Genomic DNA, 27,818 nt, shown 5'->3' with positions numbered 1-27,818 from the left:
GCCTCCTCTCCGATTCTCCCCGGTTTTCGTGTCTCTGTTTAGCGGCGTTGAAGCCGGATCGCTCCGGGTGGCTACACGTTAGCGTAACTGGCCCCGGAACCGAATTCTGGACATGGCTGCTTTAAAGGTTCAGTTTGTGGGTTTAATATTTAACATTCATTTTCCTCTGAGAACACAAAGTTATTAAAGGCATGAAACAGTGCGTACTTTAAGGGCGAAATTCAAGTTACATGTACCTCACACTCTCAAAGATAAATTAAATTGGTATCATATTCAGAAGTGCTTCCTTGCATTGTTAGACTATGTCTTGCCATAATTGTATTCATCATATTTTTTGTAATATCTTGATGATGCGTACGACTTTGTCTTGTCTGAGGATTTATTATTTCTGGCAGGGCAGTTTGAACAAATCACGTTCGTGTCTTAATCCAACCTCCATAGGCCTTTTGGCATTTGCTTCCTTTAATACTGACAGGTACATGCACGTGACCATGCTCAATACACAATACTTATAAGATATAAATTATATAAAAATATATGACATTTGGGCAGCACGGCAGCACAGTTCTGAGGTCATGAGATCGAACCTCCTGTGTGGAGTTTGTATGTTCTCCCCGTGCTTACGTGGGTTTCCTCTGGGCACTTCGGTTTCCTCCCACATTCCAAAAACATGCATGGCAGGTTAATTGGCCGGTTCAAATTGTCCCTAGGTGTGAATAAGCAGGTGACCTGTCTGTCCCTGTGTGCCCTGCAACTGGCTGGCAACCAGTTCAGGGTGACCTCTGCCCACTGCCCAAAGATAGCTGGGATAGGCTCCAGCACCCCCGCGACCCTACTGAAGATAATCGATGCAGATAATGGATGGATATATGACACTTTTATTTTAGCCTTTGTGTGTGTGTATTTGCGCTCTGGCTTGTTAGTTGGGGAAAATGTGGAGGTTTTTTTTCTTATTGGACATTGTTTTTATAAAGCGATTTGAGTTGATTCACTTTTGTAGTTAATTAAAAAAGCGACACTATTATACTGATATGTGGACAAATAAGATCAACTCTTAGAGGTGAACAGGACACCAGGCTAGCATGCCACCTTGTTGTTTACTTTGTTTTTTATTGTATTCATTCCAGAATAAAAGTGTATCATTAGAATACAACTACATATTTTAACTAAAGTAATAAAACATGATTACAGACTCTTTGCTGCTTTTATTTTCATCAATAATCTCAACTGAACAATCTCTCTCTATATATATACACAGTTCATAATTTATTTCCTTCAACTTTGAGATTTTACTCATCTGGATTAAAAAAAGATCAGTGGAAATATTTAACAACAATGTCAACTAACTTAGATTCAAATATTTACAGTTTTATCAATGTGTTACATCACATAAGCAGTAGGAATGATCAGTCTGTCTTCTTATCGCCCACTGCAATGGATCCATTGGCGGTAAGCTCTCCATTTTGCTCAATCTGAAAAACAAGGAACAATACAAAATTTATTTTCTCAAGAATAAAAATTGTCCTTTAATGAAATTAATAACAACATAGTGAACATTGTTTAAAATTAAATTAACCCTGGAACTCCAGGATAAAAACATGATAAAAGGCTTAAATGAGGAAAAATAGGACAAAGCCTTTATATGACAAAGTTTCTTTCCGACACTTAGGAAGACGACTTTGATGGCTTCAGTTCTAAGGAGGAAGATGAGGACGGTTTACCGTGATTTTTACAAGTACGGTATGTTTTTTTAACAGACCCGTTTACTGTGTTGCGAGCGTGTTGCTACCATTAACTGCCCGGATGAAAGTTATATTATTATTATTAAAGCTTTGAAAACTCTCTCGGTGTACTGTCTTGTTTTGTAAATATGTGTAACCATGTATAATATGTATTTGCAACTGTATATTTTTGTAATGTATTTATTTTGAACACTTATTCTGATATGTTTTAGACGGGCGAATTAAAAAGGGGCGTAACAAATGCGGGCTTCACGGGAAGTGGGGACCGGTAAAGGTGAGTGTTTGTGGACACGGCGGACAATAGTGGATATATATTTTGCCCACCCTTACCTTTGGAAATATACACTTTTTTCCTTGGATTACTTTCAACGGGACCCGGACTCTGCCGGTCTGCATCAAACCTGAAGTACCAGAATCATTTTCCGTTCATTTTGCCGGCTGTGATTTTTGGACTGTGTACTTTAATGAAGGATATTCAGTTACAATCGCGGGACTTAAAGTCGGGTCTGGGTTAATTTTGTGTTTGTTACATTTTTTTTAATGTGGGCGCATGCGGCTTATATACAGGTGCGGCTTGTGTAAGTACAAAATCGGTTTCCTCTTAAAATGTGGTGGGTGCGGCTTATAATCAGGTGCGCTCTATAGTCCGGAATTTACGGTAGGTCCAATTCCCAATATCTGTTCCCTTGACAAAGAGAGAGGTTTGTTCTTTATAAAGTATCAATGAAAATTAGTTCTTTCTCCACTTGCAGTAAATTTGGTGTTACTTATCAAACGTAGCAGTGCAAGATTTTGCAGATTCCATCTACTTTAGTAATCTACAATGACGTTGTCGTACTACCAGTTACTGAACGATCCGGATCAGAGCGGAAATGGACAAGACGGGATCTGTCTTTTGTGGTAAGAAAACCTTTGCGTACTAAAATTGATATACGGCGCACACAATTCAAAATGATCGAAATCATAAAACGTGCGGAAAAAATGTATAAATTAACAGGTATCCACGAGTAGTTCAAGCTGCACTTAATCAGTCAGCCAGGATTTCTTTATTCTATTTCCGTGCAAATACCCCCCTGGGAAACTCCGCTCTCTACAACATGCTCTGGTTGCTTTTGTAACGTAGTCACTTTGATCCATGTGCCAAGAAATTAAAAATATAAACTCACCAAATAAATTTATAGTTTATTTGCGTTGTAGTTCTCGATGTTTGGATTCTACGTACCGCAATGGTCGATCTTAACAATTAGCATCCTTTGAGCTGTTTTACTTTCTAGTCTATGTATCATGACATATGTTGGACATTCTCTCCCCCGTTTGGCTAAAAACACACGTTCGGCTTGATTCATCCTTTGCTGTATCTTCCCTGGGCTGTGATCCTCGCTTTTAATGTAACAGGTGCACAGCCCAATAGGAAACTATTTCCGTCCGCACGAACTTCACGTACCGTAAAAGCCGGACTATAGAGCATCCGGACTATAGAGCGCACCTGATTATAAGCCGCACGCACCACATTTTGCGAACATAATCAGTTTTGTCCTTATACAAGCCTCACCTGTATATAAGCCGCATGCGCCAACAATTAAACATGTAACGCAGTCACAAGTTTAACACAAACCTGACTTTAAGTGCCGCGATTGTAACTGCAGATATAGTACACAATCAATCCACCACAATCGGCAACATGAACGGAAAATGATACCGGTAGTTAGAATTTAATGCAAACCTTTAAAGTCCAGGTCCCGTTGAAAGTAATCCAATGAAAAAAATGTATATTTCCAAAGTTAAGGGTGGGAAAAATATATATCCACTATTGTCCGCTGCAACAACAAAGAGATTTAACTCAACTTTACCCCACTTCCCGTCAGCCCGCGTTTGCTCCGCTCCTTCTTTTTGATTCGCTCGTAGAAAAGTTATCACAGTAAGTCTCTAAAATAAATACATTACAAAAATATACAGTTGCAATTACATATCATACATGGTTACACATATTTACAAAGATAGACGGTACACCGAGAGAGTTTTCAAAGCTTTAATAATAATAATATAACTTTCATCCCAAATCGTGCCTGTGAAAGGTACTACCACGTTACTCCTAACACACTCGCAACGCATAAAGCGCAGCTGTTAAAAAAAGCCGTACCGCAATTGCGAAATTCACGTTAAACCGTCTTCAGCTTTCTCCTTATAACTGTCCTCATAATCAGAACGAACCTTTGTCGTACGGACAATTCAAACGTAAATTAAGAGGATGCAGATGCTGTCTACCTCGGCGCACAATTCCACCAGTCTAAATCTTACCTTTTGTACTGGAGTGCCGCTGATGGCCGTTAGAAAAATTACATAAATTGGCCGCTTCACTGAATAAGCCGCAGGGCTGAACATTTGGGAAAAAAGTAGCGGTTTATAGTCCGGAATTTACGCTATTTTGATTCAAATTTACTAACTACAACCCAGTATGGTTGATTGGTTCCCTTAACCACTTGGGTCGTAGGGGCACTATTTCCTGTAGTGTGTCTTGGGCAAGTACAGCCTGGTGGCACCCATCCCTCTTCTGGCCACCATATGTTTTCACCATCACCTCAAAACATTTTTTCCTTGGATCTACACAATTCACGTGGGTCACTCCTTTTCACTTCAAAACAGCTAATTTCACCAAAAGGAGAGATTTTCTAACTGCTACATAGGCAAGATCTATATTTTCACAGTCTTGTGCACTTGTTTAGAGTGGTAAAGGCTATAGCCATAGGGAAGAAACTGCCTTACCATCGCATCGTCACATGCATTTTTATAAAACTTAAAACCTAATTTTACCTCCTTTGATGTCCCGTTGCATTTTTCACCGACAGCAGTGTCACCGGCACCGGATTCCTGCACTGCTTTTTTGGTCCAAAATGTGTTGATGATGGGCGAAATAAAAGGGTAGAGGATGGGCTCTAGGAACCGCTTGTAAACCCACAACAGAACAGGGATTACAATGCAGGGGATGCAAACCATGGTTGTGGCGAGGTTCAAAACCTACAACACAAAGACATACATAGTTAATCCGTGAAATGCAAATTATTTATTTGTAAAAATACATAAACCCTATGGATTTAATTAATTCAAAATTTCCATTATCGGTCACATAGTATACAGGACAGTATATGATTAGGTATATGACGTCACGTGTTGATTATTTGGTAGCTGTCATTACTAGGTTATATGACTAGCTACGTGGTTAACGCTGATATATTAGCAGAGATGTTGGTAACATATTTTAGTTACCCCACTGAATATTGCAAGTCACCATAAATACGCCAAGTAACTCACCTACGAGAGACAAAAAACACAATCGGAATCTAACTTGTTAGCTGTCGGGATGAAAACGAGGCGCAGTAAAGCGTAAACTAACACGCATGCGTAGAGTATAATTCCGGGTCACATGCGGTGACTAGCGGAACTTGTCGAAAAAAAAAGAAGGCGGAAGTACAGTAGCGGCATATCGGGCGCCTTCCTTCAAAACTTAGCAGAATGGATTTCTGAATAGGAACTTACGTGAGTGACTTTTATGAGTTTTTTGAATATTAGAACATGCATACAATAAGAACTTTTTGTTATGATAGCTTATATATGTGAGGCATAAATTTTACATGCCATGTAAAACAATCATAGTTGACAGCGTTATCATTCAGAATAAGAAAGTCTTTATTGTCATCAAAATTACAACGTGAACATTGTTTGCAATGAAATTAGGCATGGCACTCTAAGATAAACTTGTAATAATTACTTAAAAGAGAAAAACAAGATAAAAAAGAAATGAATGTCAAGTCAAATACAGCTTTATCGTCAATTCTGCAGCAAAAACAGAGAATTTAGATTTCTTATCTCAGCCTTTGGTGTATGGAAAATAAAAAAAAAATGCTAGGACACTATACTAGGACACACATGTAGACGGTACGACAGGTAAATAGACAGTGCACACGTAATTCATAAAGTGCATTGTGGTACCTTGTAAACAAAAAGTTGTGCAAAAAGTTCTGAGTTGTGCAAAACGTTCTGAGTTGTGCAAAAAGTTCTGAGTTGTAAACAAATGTACATAGAATAGAATATACCTTTATTGTCATTGTTACAAAATGGGTTGAACATATTGTGACAATGAAATTGGACGTGGCACTCCAGTTTCACATTTAACAGTGAGGATAAAAGAAAACAAAGAAGATAAAGGTTATAATTGACACAATATTTACACAAGAAATGTGGGCATGTAGGATGTTACATGTAGATGATTGTGCAATGAGCAAGGTTAGCTTATTTTGGTCCTAAAGTGTTGAATTGTTAAAGCGATGTAGTTTCCTGGAGGCAGTGGGTGTGTGTACATTTGTTAAAAAAATAAAAATGGGAAAAAAAGGGGAGAATCAGGCACTAGGTGGAGCAGGCAATGGGGAGAGAGTGTGGCGGTGTTAAGCTACATAGGCGAAAATATGAACAGGGAACTGCTTCTAGGGAATGTATTTTTTCCAACTACGCCTATTTATGCGTGTTGAACAGTTTCAAGTTTTAAAAAAAGTTTTTGAATGTCTTAAAAATCGATTTGCAGCACTTCATCACCAAGCTACAGTAGTGAGTCAGATACAGTAGAATACAAGATTCAAGCTCTAGCACTCTAGGCCACTGGTTAGCAACTACCAGGTCGCTGACCAGTACTGGGTCGCTCAGACAGAAATACATTTTCCATATTTTTGAAGGGAAAAAATCTGATAAAAAAGTAGTCTTACTTTGTGCTTATACCGTATAATAAACACATTTTACCTAAAATAACTTTCCAATGGTATATTGCTGTATTTGAGCAATTATAAATCAGTCGAAAAATATTGTTGAACATATTTGCTCTAAAGGAAATAGAACCTGGATCGCATTGGTGAGGGCACCCAATCCTTCTTTAGGGATGTAAAGGACATATGAACAGGCATTGGATTCTATTTCATCTAACTATTTTTACTCACTATGTTAGATTTGTCAAATGTTAGATTCATCTCTGGTACAGTGAGTAAAAATAGTGTGATGATGAGGTAAATCTAATGATTTTTATCATGCCATCTGCGGCGCAGTGGTTAGCGCTTGTGCGGCACAGTTCATGTCACGGGAATGCTGCTTGGGAGGGTGGGATGGCAGAGCTATGCCCTTGCACAATAGTATTGCCTTTTACACGCTGGTTAACTACTGTTAAAAGAAAATAACTCTGAAATTGTTTCATTGATGTTGAAAATGTCAGGAAAAAATGTTAAAACGTCATATCGTCACGTCATATTGTCAAATATAAAAAAAATGTGAATATGCTTGATGGCTGTGTTTTGCTGCTGTTGGTGTCAGTGGATTTGTTCAGACCGAGGACAATCGACTTTGGCCTGGACGGATCTATTGACACTAACAAAGATGTTATATAATGAAATTGTGAATATGTTTGATTTTCGAGAAGGTTTGTTCAAACCTCACTTTGTGTTTGCTGTTAAAAGCGTAATATTGGAATATAATATTGTGAATGTGCTTAATTGCTGTTGAGATTGTCATGATTGTTTTCTGTTTTTAGTGTCAATAAATTTGTTCAAACCAAAAAATGGGAACCTGTCGTGGGTTCAAATCCAGCTCCAGACTTCCTGTGCAGAGTTTGTATGTTCTCCCCGTGCTTGCGTGGGTTTCCTCCGGGCACTCCGGTTTCCTCCCACGTTCCAAAAACATGCATTTCAGGTGAATTGGCCGGTCCAAATTGTCCCTAGGTGTGAATGAGCGAATGAGTTGTCTGTCCCTGTGTGCCCTGCGATTGGCTGGCAACCAGTTCAGGGTGTCCCCTGCCCACTGCCCGGAGATGGCTGGGATGGGCTCCAGCCCCCACCGCGACCCTAATGAGGATAAGCGGGAGATGAGATCTTTAGTGGTCTAGTGATTACTCAGTAGATAGAGGCTTTTTATTATCAATAGTATTACTATCATTACTAATGTTTATTTTGGGCCGGGCAGTAAGAATATTGTCAGACATTAAACCGGTCCGTGGTAGAGAATAGGTTGGGCACTGCTCAATATCATAAGACTGTGTGCTCATTTCTAACCAATCAAGGCAATTAGTGTGTACTTGATGTTAAGATATTTGTATTATGAATCACCATTTCAGAGGGGATGTATTCACATTTGAACAAACGTTTTTACTGAATGCTATTTATGAATCAGGCAACCTAAAAAGTTTTCATCTTGTGCTTTTTCTCTCAGAAAAATGCCGCTTTCAATTCAGTCGCAGGGTGAGGACGAGCCATACGTGCTGGTGGCCAGCTTGGACAATGCTCGCAGTCTGTCCAACATCCTGAAAGCCATCGCTTTCAAAGACCACGCCCTATTCACTGCTACACCCAATGGCCTTAAAGTCACAGTGGAGGACTCCAAATGTCTTCAAGCCAACGCTTTTATCCAGGTATATTTTGTGATTGATTAATACAATGCTAATACTAAAACTATTCTTTCTTCCAAATCCAGGCTGAAATCTTTCAGGAATTTACAATCAAGGAAGATTTGGTGGGACTGCAGCTCAACCTCACTGTTCTGATGGATTGTCTCAATATTTTTGGAGGAAGCAACGTGCCGGGTGGTGGGTTAAATACTACAATAATGTCTTTTTCAAATATCTTCTCAATCCACATACAGATGAAGTATTTCTTATCTACTGTATCTGTGGTTGCCTTAGGCATGACAACCGCACTGCGATTATGCTACAGAGGCTATGGTTACCCCTTGAACCTGTTCCTGGAGGAGGGTGGGGTGGTAACTGTCTGCAAGATCAACACTCAAGAGCCAGAGGAGTTGATTGACTTCGAGTTCTGCAGCAGCAACGTTACAAACAAGGTGGAGAGCACGTCATGATGTGGGAAAAAAAAATGAAAGTGATAGAAAGTGTGATAAAACCAAAATGAAAACCTGTTTTAAAGGTGATCCTGCTGTCAGAGAGTCTAAAAGAGGCATTTTCCGAACTGGACATGACCAGTGAGGTGCTTCAGATCACCATGTCCCCGAAACAGCCTTACTTTCGGTAAGGACCTATTTTATATCCTAAAGTCTCTTTATAAAATTAATTTTCATTTGTTCTCACACCAGGCTGTCAACATTCGGCAATGCTGGAAGCGCTCATTATGATTATCCTAAAGATTCTGACATGATGGAGCTTTTCCATTGCACAGTTACACAAACCAACAAGTAAGTGCACTTTGTGTGTGTTTGTAAGAACATTTCATGGGACGACGGAACTAACCTTGAAGTATGGAATTATATTAATTTTTAAAAGTCTGAGAAAATTTAGAAAGATGTATTTTAAAATAATTGTTTTCTATTGTAATTATTTTACTTCACGGGCAGACTTGTTTTTCATTCATTATCTTCACCGCTTATCCTCAGTAGGGTCACAGGGGTGCTGGAGCCCATCCCAGCTATCTTGGGGCAGTGGGCAGGGGCCACCCTGAACCGGTTGCCAGCCAGTCGCAATTAGTTTTAATTTATTTTAAATATTATTTTCCATTTTATATTATAAGAGATATAGGCAAATAATTTGATATGGAAAACAGGGATAACGAAGATGATTTATATTCGTATTTTACTGGAAAACAAGGTCAATGTAAATTGGAGAAATAATTGTTAAAATGAGGAAAATAATTTAACAGTGAAATGACTTTTTTTTTCCCACAGTGTAGTAGAGTATAAAATTAATCGTTAATTATTGTTATAGTAATTATTTAGATGCATTTGGCTTATAAAATGTTTGAATCTTTTCAGTTTACCAGTAAGCATTACTCTGTTATATTGTTTTGTCTTTAGCAAATAAAGACTATTATATTTTGATGACGGAAACCAACTTAAATGGTAACATCTTTTGCGAGAGAAATTGTTTTCCCCAAAGATTAATAACGCAGCTTTATGAAATGATCTGCATTTATTTAGCGCTTTTCAAGTCAAGACTTCCCAAAGTGCTTTACAGTGTGCTTCACATTTCCCAATAGCGGCCATGTAAGGCGCTAACCTGCTTATTGGGGGTATTAGGGGTTCAGTGTCTTACCCAAGGACACTTCGACATATAACACGGAGGAGCCGGGATTCGAACTGCGATCTCTTGATCCCAAGACGAGCGCTCTACCTCCTGAGCCACTGCCGCCCCATAAAAAATGAAATGATCTGCATTTATATAGCGCTTTTCAAGTCAAGACTTCCCAAAGCGCTTTACACTGTGCTTCACATTTCCCAATAGCGGCCATGCAGCCATGTAAGGCGCTAACCTGCTTATTGAGGGGCATTAGGGGTTCAGTGTCTTTCCCAAGGACACTTCGACATGTAACACGGAGGAGCCGGGATTCGAACTGCGATCTCTTGATCCCAAGACGAGCACTCTACCTCCCGAGCCACTGCCGCCCTAACAAAGTGTTTCTTTTTTAAATGTATTTAAAAATAATTTACTGTTTTTGGGGTCTTTTTAAATGTATTTCGGAAGTGGATGTCCTCCGTGATCCGCTACCTTACCATGGTGGAGGAGTTTGTGTGTCCCAATGATACCAACATGGGGACTAAGTGAACATGTAATCTGATCAATTATTTTTCTTTCTGAACAGGTATAAAATGTCACTGCTGAAGCCGTCCACCAAGGCACTAGCATTGTCCAGCAAAGTATCTGTGAGGACTGACAAAAGGGGCGTCCTGTCGCTGCAGTATCTGGTGCGCAATGACGATGGACAGATCTGTTTTGTGGATTACTATTGCTGTCCGGATGAGGAAGTGGATGACCAGTGATTCTCTACAAAAATGTGAAAAGGCAGCTATAAATTAGAGGTTTTGCACATAGCTTGTATTAAGCACGTGCTCAAAGTAACTGAACTTGTTTCTCATTTTGGCTCTTTTTTGAATATATTTTTATGTAGACTCTGTCAGAAAACATTTATTGTAAGGGTGGTACATGACCACTAGGGGCGCAAGCTGCTGCTTTTTTTGTGTTGTCAATTTTACTGTACTGTAGTTTTTTTTTTTTTTCAAACAATTGACCCCATTCTACAAAACAATTCATTTAGTAACTTGAGTACACGCGGCTACATACTTTTAAATCTCTACTGTTTGGTTTAATAAATTGTTTCATTTTTTAGCCTGAAACAGTCAGGGGTTGAAAATGCGAGAAGGGTGTGTAGAAGACACTAATTTCGTGTTACATGCAGTCCTAATTTTTGATTAAAAATCTATACCATTTTGTTTCACTTTTTCTCAGATTAAACTAAGCATGTTAAGTGACAAACGTTGAATGTGTGTGGCAATGATTAAAATCATTGATAGTATACATTTTGAACACAATAACATAAAATTTCCCCTAAAAATCTGATGCATCATCAGATACACAAGAGTTGTTTCCCTCATCGTGCCTTTATATGCCTCTAAATCTTTCAGGACGTTTTCTCCATTCAATGACATTTCTCTGGTACTGTAAATAAAATAGTTTGACAATGAAATGAAACCGAATACTTTTTTGTATGTTACAAGAGGGCTTGTGGTTAGGTTTCGGTACTCTCAATGCCACGATCCGGGTTCGATTAGACTATAATCCAATGTTTTGAGATTGTGATCAGCGATATTTATAAACTGATCAAATGGTAAATGGTGTGCATTTATACAGCGCTTTTCAAGTCAATGAAGACCTCCCAAAGCACTATTGCACACATAAGGTAATATACCGGTACTACCATAAAATATTGTAAACGACACACAAACTTTGATTTTTTGGGGTTAAAAAAGTGTTATACACGTGTAAATACAATACTCCCACCTTTGCGATCTACAATCAAACTTACCACCTCAAACGCCTGATTCACTATGTGAAATCCCATACACACTAACCATTTTCCTCTTTGAAACCACACAATTTACATAGATCACCATTTTTACTTGAAACTGACTTTCACCCAAAGGTTTAAGATTTTTATGCCAGTACTTTTTTTTGGTCTGAAAATGTACAAAACATCAAAAGCAGAAATGAAGCTTCGTTCGAAACATGACAAAAAGCAACTTGATATGTTGCACACACTAAAAAAACATGAAGTTAATGAATGTACTTTCAACTCTCTCCCTGTCACTTAACAGTCCGTCCATTTACAGGCGGGCCTTCTGCATCCGGTTCCTTTTAAACATTTTGCCCTTCTTTTTAGTTGTTGAAACGCGTTCGGGCGGCTCCGTCTCAATCACGACCGGTTTCTTAGGTGCCGGTGTATCGAAGACGCTGTCGGTCACATCGCTGACAATCTCTGGCTTGATCTCGGCCTTCTTCATCTTCTGCATCTCCTTCACGACCTGCCTCTCACGCACACGGGCCGCTGCTGCTATGCGGAGCTCGCGCCGGTGCTGTATGGACACGACGGCATAATTGTTAGTGAATTGTCTTGGTAACAATTTATTTTAAATTACAGTATTACTGCCATACATTTGTATCAGGCCTGTACCATTCATAATCCAATGCCTCAAGCGATATTTTTAGAAGTACTTTTATGCATGGTTCATGAAAAATGATTCAGGCATGAAAATGGCGCAGGGTTTAAAAAGGTGAGAAGGGTGTGGAGGAAAGGCCGTATGTGTAGAGCACGCGCACCAATATTCGATAAAAATCGGTGTAAACTTGCTACTATTTATAAACTCAAACTTTGAGTTGAGTGTGAAACTTTGAATACATGCGGCCATGATTCAAATAATTTACTGACAAATACGAACACAATACCAACATAAAATTTACAGTTTTCTATCGAGTTCATGTCCTTAAGTCCAATTCATCGTCAGATACACCAAATAATTGTTTCCCTCGCTGTGCTTTTTGTGTGTGTGTGTGTGTATATATATATTTTAGGATGACTTTGAGACAAAGAGTGAAAATGAGAAAGTCCAATGCGCGTAACACACAAATACAGTACTCCACGCGCAAACTACACTGATGAATTCAAACACAACACCTCAAATGCCCAATCCACTCTGAGAAATTTCAAAATACCCCCTCCTTAAAATATTTGCTTCTCATTGCTATACATTCCAGGTTGGTCATTCTTTTTTAATTCAAAAGGGCGAATTTCTCCCTTTGACAGAGATAAGTAGCACATATAAACACCAGTGTTTGAAGCCATTTCTATAATGAGATATCAAACAGTTATTTTGATTAACTTGCATTAATTTAATTTTAGAAATATGTTCTTAACAAGTTTATAAGACCCTGGCGGGGCTAATTCAACTCTGGAGGCCCGCCTGGATTCTCCAATGTATGGGAAACACTGAAAAGTGAAGATGACAAACGTAGTGGCGTTCTACATCTAGTCCTTCATTATCTCCTTCAGCTAGCCTGTAAATGTTTAACCGTCGTAATTTATACTTATGATATTGGCATTTGAAAGGTGGCAACAACTTGCCTTTGAGATTTTTTGGGGAGGGCTTCTTTCTCCTTTAATCCATTAATGTAAAATAAAAAAAACCAAGTGTGAAATGTTTTTTTGTACATTTCACTAAAACATAGCCTAACGATTTTGTACTTAAGAGTTGTTAACACTGCACAAAGTGGTCATTACTTAAAATGTAAATATTTTGGGAAGTTTCAGTTTAGAATGGTGGTTACCCTATTTGGCGACTTGAAGTTTGGGTTTTCATAAAGCGTTGGTCCCCCGAAGCTTCCTTGAAACATTTTTATGAGGTTTAAAACGAAGCGTGGTCCGATTTCCACGAGCGCTGCATCCTCCTCAATGATCTGTAAACAATATTGAGTCACATTTGGCATATTTCATTTTGTATTGGGCTAGAAACAAGTTACCTGGTAGTTTCTGAACCAAATCCTTTCGTCCACAATAGTGAAGGTGAAGACATGGTCTACAAAGGGTTGGCTTTTTGGGTGATAATGTGGCGTAGAAAACGTCTGGGGAAAAAAAGAGATATTTTTGTCGTAAATTCTTAGGTTAATACTTCCTAATTGTTAACTAAATGAGAATAAAGGTCCACACATGAAGGCTTCGCCACATACTGCACTTATAACGTCTTAACTTGAGAAAGCCCTTGTGCTCTAGTATATCTTCACTACACAAATACAATGCACGCAGCAGAGACAACCGTTTTGTGACAAAGATTAAAGACACTGATTTTTTTTTTTAATCACTGGTATGCATTCAGTGAAATAAAAAGCCTTGTTTTAATATCTAATCAAACTTGAAAGGCAAGACCTACCTGAATAAAAAGCTCTTTCAGTAATGCGTAATGAGGCTCCTTGTCGAATGTCTGCAAAAGAGAAAAGCTGTAAAAACATATCCTTCCAACAGCAGTCGTCTCAATTCTGGCATCACTCACAGGATCGAAGGACAGAAGCGGTCTGGAACCTTTCAGACAATTCCCAGTCATCTTGAGCTCAGCCAGAGTGTGAACTGTACACAAGTATACAGGGTTTATAAAGCACTTTGAGGCATTTGTAAAAAAAAATAATAATAAATTGAATAGTGGGCACTCACTATTCTGAACCAGGAATTTGGCAGATGGCCCGTTAGGAGTATTTGATATCCTGTGAGATTAAAAAAAAATGTTATTTTAAAACGATTTTCAGGCCCCACGGTTGAGCAAAGTATTGGAAGACTCATACCACATGTAGAGATCTTGTTTCTTCTTGGCTTCAAAAAATAGGCACTTATTGCAGTTCTTCATCTCACATACCTACAAAGATAAAGGGTTACATTGACGGTACATTTATATCATTGTGTCTTATTTGCTTGACCTCGTAGTATTTCAATACAGTAATTTCATATCATGGGCATTTACCTCATTGATCACAAATAACTTGTCTTTTCTGTCCATTTTGGTATCTGGAGTGAAGTAAACATTTTCAGATTGTAATTAAAAGTTTAGTTTGTTCCCATTCGCTAAAGATTTAAAGACCATACTTTTGAAGTTAATAGAGTATCACTGTTTGGGTTCAAAAGAAACTGACCTGCTTTTGAATGTGGCATGATGCTCCTCATGTCTTGCATCAAATGTCGCGTTCTGTAGTCAACACCTCTGGATGAGAAGATGAGAACCCTTTCCTTGTTGGTCCATTTTCCCTAGAAGATAAAACAAAACCCCCAAGATGTTGATTGGTTAGCCACTTGCTAGCTAGCAAAATCACATGTTTAGTGACTTAAAGCCGGCTTTGGCAAGTACCATAGAAACTGGAGGCGGAACAGTGAATTCATCCCTCTTCTCCTCTTGTTTATCAGCAGTGTCTTTGCTTCCATTGACATCAAATTTGACTTTTTTAGATTTTTTTTCACCGGCGCCCCCACGTTTTCGTTTGCGAGTCGGCATGTTTGTTGGGTAATTCTCGCGTGAATAGACGAGAACGAGATTCAGGGGTCGACAGCGACGTTGGCCGGAAACTCCACTAGATTGAAGGCAGACAAGCTTTTTAAAAATAAGAAAATACTTTTAAAAATTGTCAAGTTAGGAAATTATCTTAAATAACATTTTTTATGAATGAGCAACGGTCATGATTGGGTCATAAGCTGTTTGTAAAGGGTTCAACGTTACGTCACAAGGTGGCAACAACGAGTTTTCAATGTGCGTAAAGAAGAACCGACCGCGAGAGTCTCACTCTCGCGTGAGTTAGCGCCGGTACGAGTGAAAAATCAAACATCTAGTCGTTTACTGTAAAATCAGTATCCGTTTTTTAAAAAATATTATTAATTTAGTAGAAACGTATCCTAAATGTGGAAAAAAATACTGTTTTAATCATTTGAATACATTCCGGAGCTCTTGTGTATTCTACATGAACTGACATCCAGGATGGTGCTTAGCATAAGTGTCTTAGCTACATGCTAACACCGAACATCGCAATAGAGAGTGCAAATACAGTTTATAATTTCAAGATCCACCATGAAGTGTTATTACGAAGTACTCGGAGTCCAGCGGGACGCGGACGACGACGATCTGAAGAAAGCCTATCGGAAATTGGCCCTCAAATGGCATCCTGGCAAGTGGCACATGCCTCACAAATCTTTGTTTTACTGAAAATTATCCTTTTTATTGGTTATTATTATTAAATAATTACAGATAAAAACCTGGATAAAGCCGAGGAAGCAGCCGAGCACTTTAAGCTGATCCAGGCAGCCTATGAGGTCCTGAGTGACCCACAGGAGAGAGCTTGGTAACTACTGTTTTGATTACTTTTTTGTAGCTATGTAACAGTTGAAAGGTCTACATCATTATAGGCTAAATTAGTGTTATATATCAACAGGAAAACATTGTTGTAAGGTATTCCTCTATCCTGGATATGCAGCAAAGTGCTTTAGAGCTTGGAGTTCGGGGATTAATGCTGCACACAAAATCCAATTTACTTGCCAAAAAGCCATGTGTATTGGTTGATTTTTTTTGATGGGACACTCCTGTTTTATCTAAAGCCCCTATGACAAAAATGCTACAGCCCATGGATATTGAATGCAACAGTCATATCCATTCATATCTAGTGTAAGTCTATGCTTGCAACATGCCACACACTGCATACCTTGTAAACAGAAGGACACAGTCATGTAGACCAATTTTGGGGTGAGTGCGAACAAGTATGGTACCCTCTGGTAGGGGCACTACAGGACATAAAGGCTGAGACATTTTCTTCCTCAGGGCCATCACTTCACTAAACAAGTGCGCACCGCTGTGAAAATATATATCCATTCATTATCTGCACCGCTTATCCTCGGTAGGGTTGCAGGGGTGCTGGAGCCCATCGTGGCTATATATAGAGACAGACTACTCACTCGCTCATTTACACCTGAGGATAATTTGAACCGGCCAATTAACCTGACATAAATGTTTTTAGAATGTAGGAGGAAAGTGTCCGGAGTAAAACCAAGTAAGCACGGGCAGAACATGCAATCTCCACACAGGAAGGTTCGATCTCATGACCTCAAAACTGTGCCGCGGATGCGCTAACCACTCATCCGTCGTGCTGCCCCAAAATATATATCTTGTGACTTATTTTGGAATTTTTGTTGACGCTAAATGTTATTGTACTACGTTTCATTGCACCATTGACCCAATGCACTTTTCTTTAATTGCACTATTATGTTGGCCAATCTCTTAGTACTATGTTGTAAATAGTTTTATCTATCTACTGTATCTTGACACTCTTTTATCTTTTTTTTTTGTCTCTCTTTAAAGTCTTGGTTACATGTTTAGCCCGGAGTGTCATATCTAATCTTGTTGCATCTCATTTCACAACTTTTATCAATGACAACAAAGACAATGCAGTTCAAATGCATTTTTAAATACTCTTTTGTTGAAAAATTATGCATTTATTGACTTAAAATGAGCATCACTTGGAGTTGACATGATTTTCTGCCATCTTTCTGCCAACCTTGCGAATGGCTAAGTAAAAAAAGTTGCGGTTTGGTCACTTTGAGTCTCTGTAAATTTTATTCTTTCTTCTTCTGCACTTGTTTTTCGTTGCCATGACACAGTGGTGAAATAATACACATTTTCCCAAAGTTGATTGTGGAAACAACGTCTATTTGTGTAATGAAGACGTTCGTGGTTGCCCCCTCTTATCGGATTGCTCGGAAATGGCTTGAATAATCATGTCAACAATTCATTCATATCGCTTTAACCAGCACCCAGGAAACAAATGGCAGCTCTCTGATTTGCTTTCAATCTACTGGCGCTCTTAGAGTGATTTTGAAATCATGTACTCAAAGATCCACAGAACTAGGTAATAAAATAAATAACGCGATGCACCAAGGCTGCAAAAGTTGGACCACAAAAGGGCAAGGGACCACTTTGTTTTAAAACAAAACCTCAAATGGGAATGCTGTTTCTCAGGTATGACAATCACAGAGAGGCTTTGCTCAAAGGCGGCGTGAGTGGTGACTACGAGGACAACAGCATTGACCTACTGCAATTCTTTACTGTCACCTGTTACTCGGGTTACGGCGACGACGAGAAGGTTGGCGATTATAATGAGGGGGAAAGAACAGGAACCTTGGAAACATTACAGCTTATATAAAGTTTTAAATTCTTTTCACTGCAGGGCTTCTACTCGGTTTACAGGAATGTCTTTGAGTCTGTTGTCAAGGAGGAGATGGAGCATGGAAAAGTGGAAGATAGTGAGGATGAGGAGTTTCCACCTTTTGGGGATTCTCAAAGTGACTACGATACAGTAAGTACCTACTTCATCAGTCACCAATGGGCTAGTATGAATTTCTAACCATGCGTTTCAAATTTTATATTTAGTGCTTTAGACTTTATATCAGGGGCCTCAAACTCGCGACCTGCGGGTCTTTTTCGGGCCCCAATTTAATAGTTTGGGCCCCCTGACCTAAAATGAAAGCTTAATTTTTAAGCGGCCCACGTGGTTTTGAAATGAATGCCTTATCTGTGATAACTATTTAGGAAGCTCTCAAAATGTACTCAATGTTTTTCAACGTTTATTTAACGAAGGCACATTTCTTATAAGAAAATCGCTCGGGGACACCACCTGTCCGTGCCGTTTCATCTCTGGTAAAAGTACATCCAAATAAAAGATGCCATATGTAGACTGCACACAAATTGGATCCTTTCCCACGACACAGTACGGCAATTAATGTTTGGAAACACTGCATGTTTGAGATCTATGTTTGTCCGCCCTGCAAAATGATTGGCTAGCTACATCCTGGTTAGACCCATAAAGCCGTGTACGCCAATACAGACTCAAAGTTTCAACAACCAAGCTGATTTAAATCACCATTTTTTTGCAAACTTAACTCAAAATATTTGATTCAAATTGAAATGTGGAACAAGACGCTGCCTGATTGTGTGGAAGGAGATAGTCAATGCTGTTGAACTGTAGCTCAAAAGACATTGGATGCATTTTACATGTATCTTTCGGTGAGTTTCTGCCCTTGAAAACCCGATGCGGCCCAACCTCACGCTGACACTAGTTCCAGCGTCCCCTGAGTAAATTGAGTTTGTATTCGAAAATATTTTTTTGAGGGGAAAGGGCGGGCTAGATTATTAGGGTAGGAAAGGAAAACTATCCTTCAGGTATGTTCATTTAGAAAATACCTATATCATTTTTTTTTCCACATAAAAAGTAATTTGTTGGATAAACATAACAATCATTTGGCGAACTCCCAATAAAAGACAAATAAAAGTAGTCATTGTTTTTTGTTTTGTTTTTTTTACTTTATTTTTAATTATTTTTTCCCCTTCTATTTTTTTTTTTTTTTTTGATTTATTTTCAATGAATGTTTATGTATTCTAGGCTTTATTGTTTTATGAGAAAAAGACATTAGGAGCTGAGTAGGGCTGCAATTAATGACTACTAATAGTAAACTTGTCACCAACTGTTGAAACAATTCTAATATTATTTCTTAAAGTCTACATGAAGTTGATTTAATTATGTGGCAAATAATGAAAAACACAAGGAAAATAGATTCAAAGAAAAATATTTCATTAAACATTTATTGATGCAAAAGAATACAATGAAAATGCCATATATACGGTAAAACCATTTAGACACAGTGCTCTTGTCAGCAGCAGTAAAATGGTAAATAAAACAAATACGGAGTGCATTTTGTAAAGTTCATTCAGTGCTCAACTGCAAAGTCTGTCATACAAGTATTTAACGGTTCTCACCAGTTTGAAATCAAATGGTTTTAACAACTGACGTTTGTTCTTTGGACTGCATGCATTTAATTTCAAATACGTCTTTCTCACGTAACGCTCAGGCTCTCTTTTATAGCGAAATAGATGAGTAAAAATGCACAATGTTGTATGTTGCTTGAATCTTACCGAAGCAAGTCAGACTCGGGTTTTGTTCAAATGTCTGCCGTGCTTGGTTTTTAAATGTTTGTGCATCATTGAGGTACTGCCATAATAAGCAAAGTCTGCTATGCAAACTTTTTATTCACCGTCTCCAGGCTAATAGTTTTGGTATGATGGCTTGATGTTGACGTAATTTCTGTATGTTACCCCTTAAGGCATAGACGCTATTGCATAATCGCAAATTTCAGCAGATATTGGGATGTTGGAAAACCGTATCTGGCGACGATGGTCGACAATGGAAGTCATTGTCGAGTCCGTCGACTAATGCTTTTATCCATTTTTTTTGACAACGTTGACTAATCTTTGCAGCCCTAGAGATAAGACTTCCTTTTGACATATGTTTCACAAGTCAAGTCAAGTCATGTTTATTTGTGTAGCCCTTAATCACAAAGAGTCTCAGGGCTGCACAGACCACAGATTATTATTATTATTGTTATTATTATTCTCTGGTCTAAATTGGACTGCGGTTATATTTGTTTGTTGTCTGGGATCACTGATGAAGTGTAAATTATAGTGATGTTTTATCACAGGTGGTCCACATTTTCTATGGCTTCTGGCAAAGCTTCTGCACACGTAAAAACTTTGCGTGGAAGGAGGAGTATGACACGCGACAGGGGTCCAACCGCTGGGAGAAGCGTGCCATGGAGAAGGAGAACAAGAAAACCCGGGACAAAGCGCGCAAAGAGCACAACGACCTAGTTAGGCAGTTAGTGGCTTTCGTACGCAAGCGTGACCGGCGCGTGCAGGCGCACCGCAAGGAGGTCGAGGAACGCAATGTCGAGAAGAACAAGAAGGCACAGGAGCTCAGGCGCCAGCAGAGGCTCAGTCAGGCCAAGTAAATATTAACCATGGAAGGGTGACCATCAATCAGGAAGACAGTGTTCCAAAAACTACATTAAAAACCTTTTGTGGATTTGTTTTTTCTCAAGGTTGGTGGAGGAGTACAAGGAGCAAAGCTGGACAGCCATGTCGGAGCTGGAGAGGGAGCTGCAGCGAATGGAAGCGCAGTACGGGGAGGAGTTTGGAGACGCATCTGAGAGTGAAGACGAAGAGCTGCAGAAGACTGTTGAGGAACCGTTAGGTGGGTTGACAGACACACTAGGGTGGTCCTTAATGGGGGTTGAAATTTTTTTTTTTTGAAATATTGGGCTCTGACCCCCCGCATATGTTCTTATATCGATAAAAACACACTGTGTGCAATTTTGAACAATTTGGATAATATTTAGAGGTAGCTCAACGACTTTGAAATTTCCCAAAATGGTAAAATTTTGGCAATTTTCGCGAAAAAACGGAAATCTTAACCCTATGTGTACGGCGTTTTAGAACATCCAATTTCAGTCCATTGCTTATAATTGTAACACAAGAAAAGTTACAAGTAACTTTGTACACTAGGTCTGATATAATGTGCGAAAAATCCTTATTTTTCATACCAAAATTTCAGAGGCCTTGAGCGACCTCTAAATATCCTTTGATTTTGATGAAACTTTGCCTAATTACGTTTTGTATATATTGGAACATATTCAAGGGGTCAGAGCATGAAATTTTAAAAGTCGAAAAATAAGGACCACCCTAAGACACACTCATATTAATTATTGCAAGCTTTTGACGGGATGTAAATTAGTGTATTGTGGTCTTCACTGGCTTCACATATAGCCGATTCGTTCATGACTAAACAACCGATAGGTGAAAAGCTCGGGCAGCTTTGGTTGTGACAAAATACATAACAAAATACATGACAAAATAAATACTGAAATGAATAAATGACAAAATGCATGAATACATTGTTTTATTATTTTATTTTATTATTATCATTTTTTAGACCTGCGAAGCTCTGAACCCGCGAATGTGGAACCACGAAGTAGCGACGCCCCTTCAAAAATGCTTAAAATTTTATTTTTATATTTTATTTTTTATTATTATTATTATTATTATTGTTATTTTAGACCCGCAAAGTTCTGAACCTGTTAACGTGGAACCGTGAAGTAGCGACGCCCCTTCAAAAATGCTTTTTTTTTTAAATTTTATTTTATTATTATTATTATTTTTTTAGACCCTCGCGAGCTCCCACTGTATATAATTTTTTCCACCCCTTACATAGGAGTCATTTATCTACACATTTTCATGTTTGGGTAGGGGGGAAGGGGCGGTGTAAATCACCGATTCGTCATTTTGATATAAAATAGACTTGCCGCTACTTTGTGGATTCTTAGACTTTCACCGTACGGAGCAAGACTTGACCTGGTTACTCAAAAATGAATTTTTTTGAACAACAGGTCCAGATGGAGACCAGCTGGTGGTAGACGATAGCAATTTCGACTATTATGACAATCTCTATTGCCCAGCCTGTGACAAATGCTTCAAATCAGACAAAGCGTGAGTTTCCTCAATTTTTTTTTAAGCTACCGTACTTGTAAGTGGAAACATTTTTTAAAATTGTTATTACATAGTATTACTAAAGGGCGTAGGTTTGGTCTTGGTATCAGTGGGAAGGTAGCACATTTTTTGAACGGTACCATAATATTAGTGAGGGAGGGAAAAACATTGATTTCTCGATATTGGTGGGGACATGTCCCCCCTATCCATGCCTTGATATTACTGTACTATACATAATGGCTATACTGTATTTATAAAAACATTTTTCAACAAACATTTGCTTTTTGAGCAAACAATGTAGTCAAATGATTCATCCTTGAAAAGAGAATAAAACATATAGCCCAACATTAACCCAAAACGATTTGAATGCAATTTATCTAAATAAAATTATTGGTTGTAGAAAATACTTTATTTATGATATTGCTCATAATTTTTGGAGAAGTCTTCTGCTTTAACTTCCAATCCAGTTTGTTAGCACCCCGAAAAATACAATCACTGCAGTTCCTTTTTGTGCCAGCAGAGATTTCTATTGCGCAGCTCTTCCGAAAGAAACTAATTGGTTAAAGTGTAGATAGCATTGTTTTTTTTATTTATACTCCCATTAGGGTTAAGTCAGTTTTCCCTGAAATAAAAATAAATCTTGGATTTGTAAAAAAATAAGGGAAAACTATTTGGTTTTGTATTTCTTTTCCCCCCTACATATCAATTTTCATTTCATTTTTTGCTATACAATGATATCTTTATTTTTTTATATCATAAGAACATTGTATAAAAATGGTGATTACAGAATCGCATTGCTATCAGAAATGAAATCTCCCCCAGGCTTAACTCCATTGTGTCCTTATGACAGCATGAGCAACCACGAGAACTCTAGGAAGCATAAAGAGATGGTAGCGTTGCTACGGCAGCAGCTCCATTATGAAGATTCACTCTCTTTGATTCTGGACCAAACCAAGGGCAACAATTGCATGGCAGACCAAGAAAGAGAAGAAGAAGAGGAGGAAGAGGATGAAGGACAAGAGGCGGATCGACCGAGACAAAAGTTGGTCCCAAGCAAAAACACAATTGCCACAATTATATTTGCTTCGTTGTTTATATTTACACACCGTTATCTTGGTAATTACACAGGCTCTCCAAAAAGCAGAAGAAGAAAAGAAGGCAGCAGAAAGCGGCCGATGTAAGTTTCATGTTGTGACTGTTTTTTTTTCTTTTGTACAATTTCAAACCACTACTGAGTGAATAAATCTTTTTTTGTCCCTTGACTTTTAATAAAGAGTTCTCCAGTAAAGGAGCATAAAGAGGTGGACAAGTCAAAGTCAACCCCACCTGCTAAAGATTTTTCAGGAGAGCACCCAGAACCCTTCCATGTTGAAGATCTGGGAGAGATTCCAGAAGATTTGTCGAACCCTGCTGAAGCTGAGGAGGAGGAGGAGGAGGACAATCTTTCTTCTCCTGAACCCAAGAGGTGATTTTGGTTTTTGTTGTTGCTTCTTTTTGATATAAGATTTGAACCATTTCTCCGTGTCTGCTAGCTCTGTAAAGATTAAATCAAAAAAGGTGAGCGGGAAAGACAAACCAAAGCAGATCACGGAACAACCAGGAGGGGAGCAGATTCCGGAGGTTGGTACAGACGTGCATAGAAGGGCTGAATTACCATAAATTACAGACCACAGAGCGCACCTGATGAAAAGCCACATTCGCAAATTGAAGGAAGAAACTTTTTGTACAAGCCGCACCGGATTTTTAAGACGCACTGGATTATAAGGAGCATCGGATAATAATGCACGTTCAAATTTCTGCCCAATATGGGGCTTTTGGGTGTGCCGCGCAGTCCGGAAAATATGGTACATGAATACTTGCAAACTTTCTAACAAGTAGTATCGGCTATTGAATATTTTATTGTCCCTCCATGGTAATTACCAGATTATTTTTCCTTATTGGGCTGAAAACTGCAACGTCGTATTAGCTGTTATCAGCTTGATAATTATCGCGTACCTCTCCCTAGTTAGCAACTTGTGTTGGCATGTACAATTATATTTTAATGTAGTAGTTACAATACTTGGTCTCCTATTACATTTTAATGTGTGCAAGGGATGGGAGGGTTTAATATCAGTCGCATATCTACGGGCTGTTGGAAGGGCCTGGCATTTGTCCGATGTCGCCGCCAACCAAAAGCTTTGCAAAAAGATAAAAAATAGTGGGCTGCCCAATATTGTAAGCAGCATTGTTGAGAAAATCGTAGCGGCTTGTGGTCCGGAATTTACAGTATTAAAATTTCCGTGTGGATTTCTCAGCGTTTTTTCCTTCCTCGCAGAAGCCAGCTAAGCTTCGCTGCGTGACATGTAACGGTGAGTTCCCTACCAGAAACAAGCTCTTCGACCACCTCAAATCCAGCGGCCACGCCACCGTGCTCTCCTCCAATCCCACCCTGCCCGTCTCCGCCAGCCGGAATAAGAAAGAAAAACGAAAAAACAGATGACATGGCTTTTGATAGACTGAAAACAAACTTCTGGGAAAGGAGGTCACTCCAAAATGTGCTACTTTTGTGCAAAGTAGTGGCCGTGCATGACGTTCAGTTTTTTGTCATCTCTCATGGGCTGTTAAAAGAATATTCAAATAAAGTAATTTAAATGATTTTCACTATATCAAGTCATGCTTTTTATTTAGGCACAGTACAAAAAAAACCAACATCAACTACTAATGAAAAAAAACAGTTGTGCATTACAATACTGTAATAGAGAGTGATGAGATGTAACTATCACAAAAAGTACACGATTAAGGCAATTAAATTTTATAGTATTAATGTTGAAGATCATAAGATTTTGTTTTTCAAATCTGAATGAGAAATTCCAAAGCATGTGTAATATGTGAACGATTTGACAAATGTTCAGTACGCGCACCGCCTGAGACACGGAATACATCAAGTCTGTAAACCAGCTCCTGCCAAACACCCAGAAGCATATTTTGGATAACAGTCTGCAACAGATTACCAGTTGTTTCTTATTATTTTAAAATGGTCTGCTTGCGAGTTAGCACATGGAAGCATTTGTATTAAAATTAGTGCTGTAAGAACGAATCGACAAAATCGATTCAAATCGAAGATTAAAAGCGTTTGCAACTAATTAGATCATCGATTCATTGTATCACATGATTTATGAGCCACCTAGAACGTTAAATCAATGCAAATTAGAGTGCACACCATTTTGTTGTGACATTGGGAATTGTAGTACCGCTTTGGTCTAGCAGAGGGCGCCAAGACAGTTTTTGTAAAAAAGCTATGTTAAGTTTTTATATGTACACAGACGCTGCCCTACTTAAGAATGAGAGAGAAATTGAATTTGTTCGTAAGTTGCTCCAGTGCTATCTTTTGTATTGACTGTATGTTTAAGGATTATATACGTATGTTTGTATATATAACTTGTATGGCTTTGTACTAAAAAAAAATCATTTCACAAAATAACATGCTCTATAAAGATAAATAAAGTTAAGTTTAACTTACTTTTGGAAGATGAGCTTCAAGAGTTAGGCGACTTCCTCCGTGGTAGAAAGTGGCCGACAAAGCGATCCAACCATTTTCTCAACCGCATCAAGCTTTCTTATTGTACTTTCATTCCAAAAGAAACTGCTTGTATCTTCTTTATACTTTATACCAACCATATTGAATGGATGCATGAAATATTAAACAGTAAAAATGTCAAAGTTCCTGACGCGCTGGAACTACAGTATAGAATGTTTACACACAAACTGGGAAGAGGAAGACGGACTTCTGGGCGGATGCTGGGTGAGCTCTCACAGCGCCACACGCTGGTAGCGGTGGAAAGAAGCACTACAGTACTGTCCTGTACTCTGAAAAATGTGCACAATAAAAAAGCTAACTTACAGCTGTCCCTATATTTTTTGACATCCTGAAAAAAATGTTCGTATCTACCATTTTTCGTAAGTTGAATGTTCGTAAGTAGGGGAGCATTGGTAATACATTTTGAACATTGCAATATTTCCAAACAAAATTGACACAAAAGTTTCAACCTTGTAGTGTTTGACTGTTTCATCATGAAATAGGTAACAATTTTCAAGGAAATAGAAAAAAAATGCAGAAAATCCAAATCAGAAAATGAGTATAAAATAAATAAAGTAAAAAGAAAATTTATAATAATTACATGCTTAATTCTACCCAAGGGGCAAATTATTGAGCATGTATCATTTTCATACTGGCAATGTTTATCATATTCCAAAATTTCACCCCCAAAATCAAATCTGTTGACAACATTTTGAAAAGTGGATTTGTTTACATTTTTGATCTACACAAATTAAAATGTATTGTATTTCTTTTCTGTTTTGTATGATAAATCTAAATTGAATATGATCCGTGGATAAGATGGTAGGAAAAAAGTATCTTACGTACAGTATTTGCAGGTGTATAGCACACATTTCTATGCATTTTTCTATTATTAAGGTAATTGACAACTTTTTAAAAAAATTGTTCGTCTATCTGTCCAAAATGTCAATAATTGAAGAAATGGGAGGGGAATTAGAAATCCAATTCATCCATTAATCAAAAAAAAAAAAAAACGACCTATTTATTACTTATGAAATTAATCGTTTGTTGCAGCCCTAATTACAATAATGATTAATATTCAGAGGACATCAACATTTTTGAAACACCCTTTAAATTACATAAACAGGGGCCCAAAGGGAGTAAGCTGAAGCCGAACCTTTCAAGTGTGTACCCCTATTCTGTTGATTTCTTGCAAGGAAGATCTATTCAAAATCAAAACAAGAAAACAGAACCAAACCCCATAAAGTAAAATTGCAAAACAAAAAATGTTATTCCAAACCTACAATACTATCGCTAGTGACTCCCATAACCATAGAATACCCAAAGAAACTCTATATACACATATATATATATATATATATATATATATATATATATATATATACTTACAGCAATATCAAGCTATTTTATTCCACATCCCGTGGGATATATATATATATATATATATATATATATATATATATATATATATATATATATATATATATATATATATATGTGTGCCATGTCCATAATTGCACACATTTCATAGTGCCCTGTGTATGTGTAGCATGCTCTTGTACTCTTAGGCGTGACCCATAGGAGGCGATGATGCTTCATACAATCAACACCTTACAAACTAATACCAGCTGCCATTTATCACGAGGAAGGAATAAATGGAATGACGAAGAGACAGCGGTGTCGGCGTCATTTTTAAGCAGATTCTTTGAAAAACATGGCAACATTTTAAAACATTTACAACATCTTCATCCAAAATTCAAGCAGTTTTCAGTCCTTGAAAACTCAACATTAAAATTCAAGCATTTTCAACCATTTCATTCACAAATACGAACCCTGATTTTAGCAATCTACGAGACATTGTCGTCGGCTTCTAGTGATGTCGACGATCCTGATTGGAGCTGAAATGGGCAATACGTAATCGGTCCAACATAAAAAACGTTTGTTATATGTTTTCCCCGCAGAAAAATATTATTCAGGTTTTGCTATTTGAAATGATAAAAAACGTATAAAATACAAGGTGGGAAGGTATGCGTGTGCTCATCAAATGCTCGCTTGAGTGCGCCCAGTTTCCAGGTAACAAAAAGCTCTCAGCAGTTATTGAAAAGGCCACATGATTGTTCGCCGTTGAACGCAACTTGAGTGCAGTTTGTTTCCACAAATAGACTTTAAAAGAAAAATTTTCAGGCATAGGCTTGCCATTATGCTTAATTCTGCCATTTGATTCTTTTGAGCTAAATGCATTGGTTTGTGTAATATGGCAATAAAGCAGGCTCATCCAAAGCAGCCCACCAGTAATAATGACCGCAGTATAAAAATAATTT

General features: G+C 38.2%; 4 protein-coding genes across 5 annotated transcripts; 2 read left to right on the top strand and 2 right to left on the bottom strand.

Annotated features, from left to right (window-relative positions):
- Nucleotides 1-1,185: 1,185 nt before the first annotated feature.
- c21h18orf32 (chromosome 21 C18orf32 homolog) lies at nt 1,186-5,215 on the bottom strand. Its single transcript, XM_088355618.1, has 3 exons — nt 5,052-5,215; nt 4,554-4,757; nt 1,186-1,472 (listed from the first exon to the last, which is right to left on the bottom strand). Exons 2-3 carry the CDS (start codon nt 4,734-4,736, stop codon nt 1,407-1,409), a joined length of 249 nt encoding a protein of 82 aa, XP_088211744.1. The 5' UTR covers nt 4,737-4,757; nt 5,052-5,215; the 3' UTR covers nt 1,186-1,406.
- rad1 (RAD1 homolog (S. pombe)) lies at nt 5,182-11,244 on the top strand. The gene is made up of 7 exons (XM_088355617.1): nt 5,182-5,276; nt 7,983-8,181; nt 8,244-8,355; nt 8,452-8,609; nt 8,693-8,793; nt 8,859-8,957; nt 10,358-11,244. The coding sequence occupies exons 2-7, from the start codon at nt 7,987-7,989 to the stop codon at nt 10,533-10,535; spliced, it is 843 nt and encodes a 280-aa protein (XP_088211743.1). The 5' UTR covers nt 5,182-5,276; nt 7,983-7,986; the 3' UTR covers nt 10,536-11,244.
- Nucleotides 11,245-11,649: 405 nt separating this feature from the next.
- LOC148350690 (ribosome biogenesis protein BRX1 homolog) lies at nt 11,650-15,928 on the bottom strand. Of its 2 annotated transcripts, none has more exons than XM_088355615.1 (11): nt 15,833-15,928; nt 14,937-15,156; nt 14,725-14,836; nt 14,556-14,599; nt 14,380-14,450; nt 14,252-14,301; nt 14,094-14,167; nt 13,974-14,024; nt 13,567-13,668; nt 13,375-13,503; nt 11,650-12,125 (listed from the first exon to the last, which is right to left on the bottom strand). In XM_088355615.1, exons 2-11 carry the CDS (start codon nt 15,078-15,080, stop codon nt 11,877-11,879), a joined length of 1,026 nt encoding a protein of 341 aa, XP_088211741.1. In that variant the 5' UTR covers nt 15,081-15,156; nt 15,833-15,928; the 3' UTR covers nt 11,650-11,876. The 2 variants fall into 2 exon arrangements, with proteins under 2 accessions (XP_088211741.1, XP_088211742.1); XM_088355616.1 differs by having other exon boundaries at nt 14,383-14,450.
- Nucleotides 15,376-24,586, top strand: dnajc21 (DnaJ heat shock protein family (Hsp40) member C21). The gene is made up of 12 exons (XM_088355614.1): nt 15,376-15,744; nt 15,825-15,918; nt 17,586-17,709; nt 17,794-17,922; nt 20,099-20,403; nt 20,498-20,649; nt 21,842-21,941; nt 22,792-22,983; nt 23,070-23,118; nt 23,216-23,406; nt 23,474-23,561; nt 24,256-24,586. The coding sequence occupies exons 1-12, from the start codon at nt 15,648-15,650 to the stop codon at nt 24,418-24,420; spliced, it is 1,686 nt and encodes a 561-aa protein (XP_088211740.1). The 5' UTR covers nt 15,376-15,647; the 3' UTR covers nt 24,421-24,586.
- The last annotated feature ends 3,232 nt before the right edge of the window (nt 24,587-27,818 follow it).

Source organism: Urocampus carinirostris, chromosome 16, assembly GCF_059441175.1.
Source record: "Urocampus carinirostris isolate Australia breed hairy pipefish chromosome 16, RoL_Ucar_1.0, whole genome shotgun sequence".
Lineage (NCBI taxonomy): Eukaryota > Metazoa > Chordata > Actinopteri > Syngnathiformes > Syngnathidae > Urocampus > Urocampus carinirostris.
Note: the sequence above shows the minus strand (reverse complement) of the source record. Positions and strands in the feature narration are given on the sequence as shown.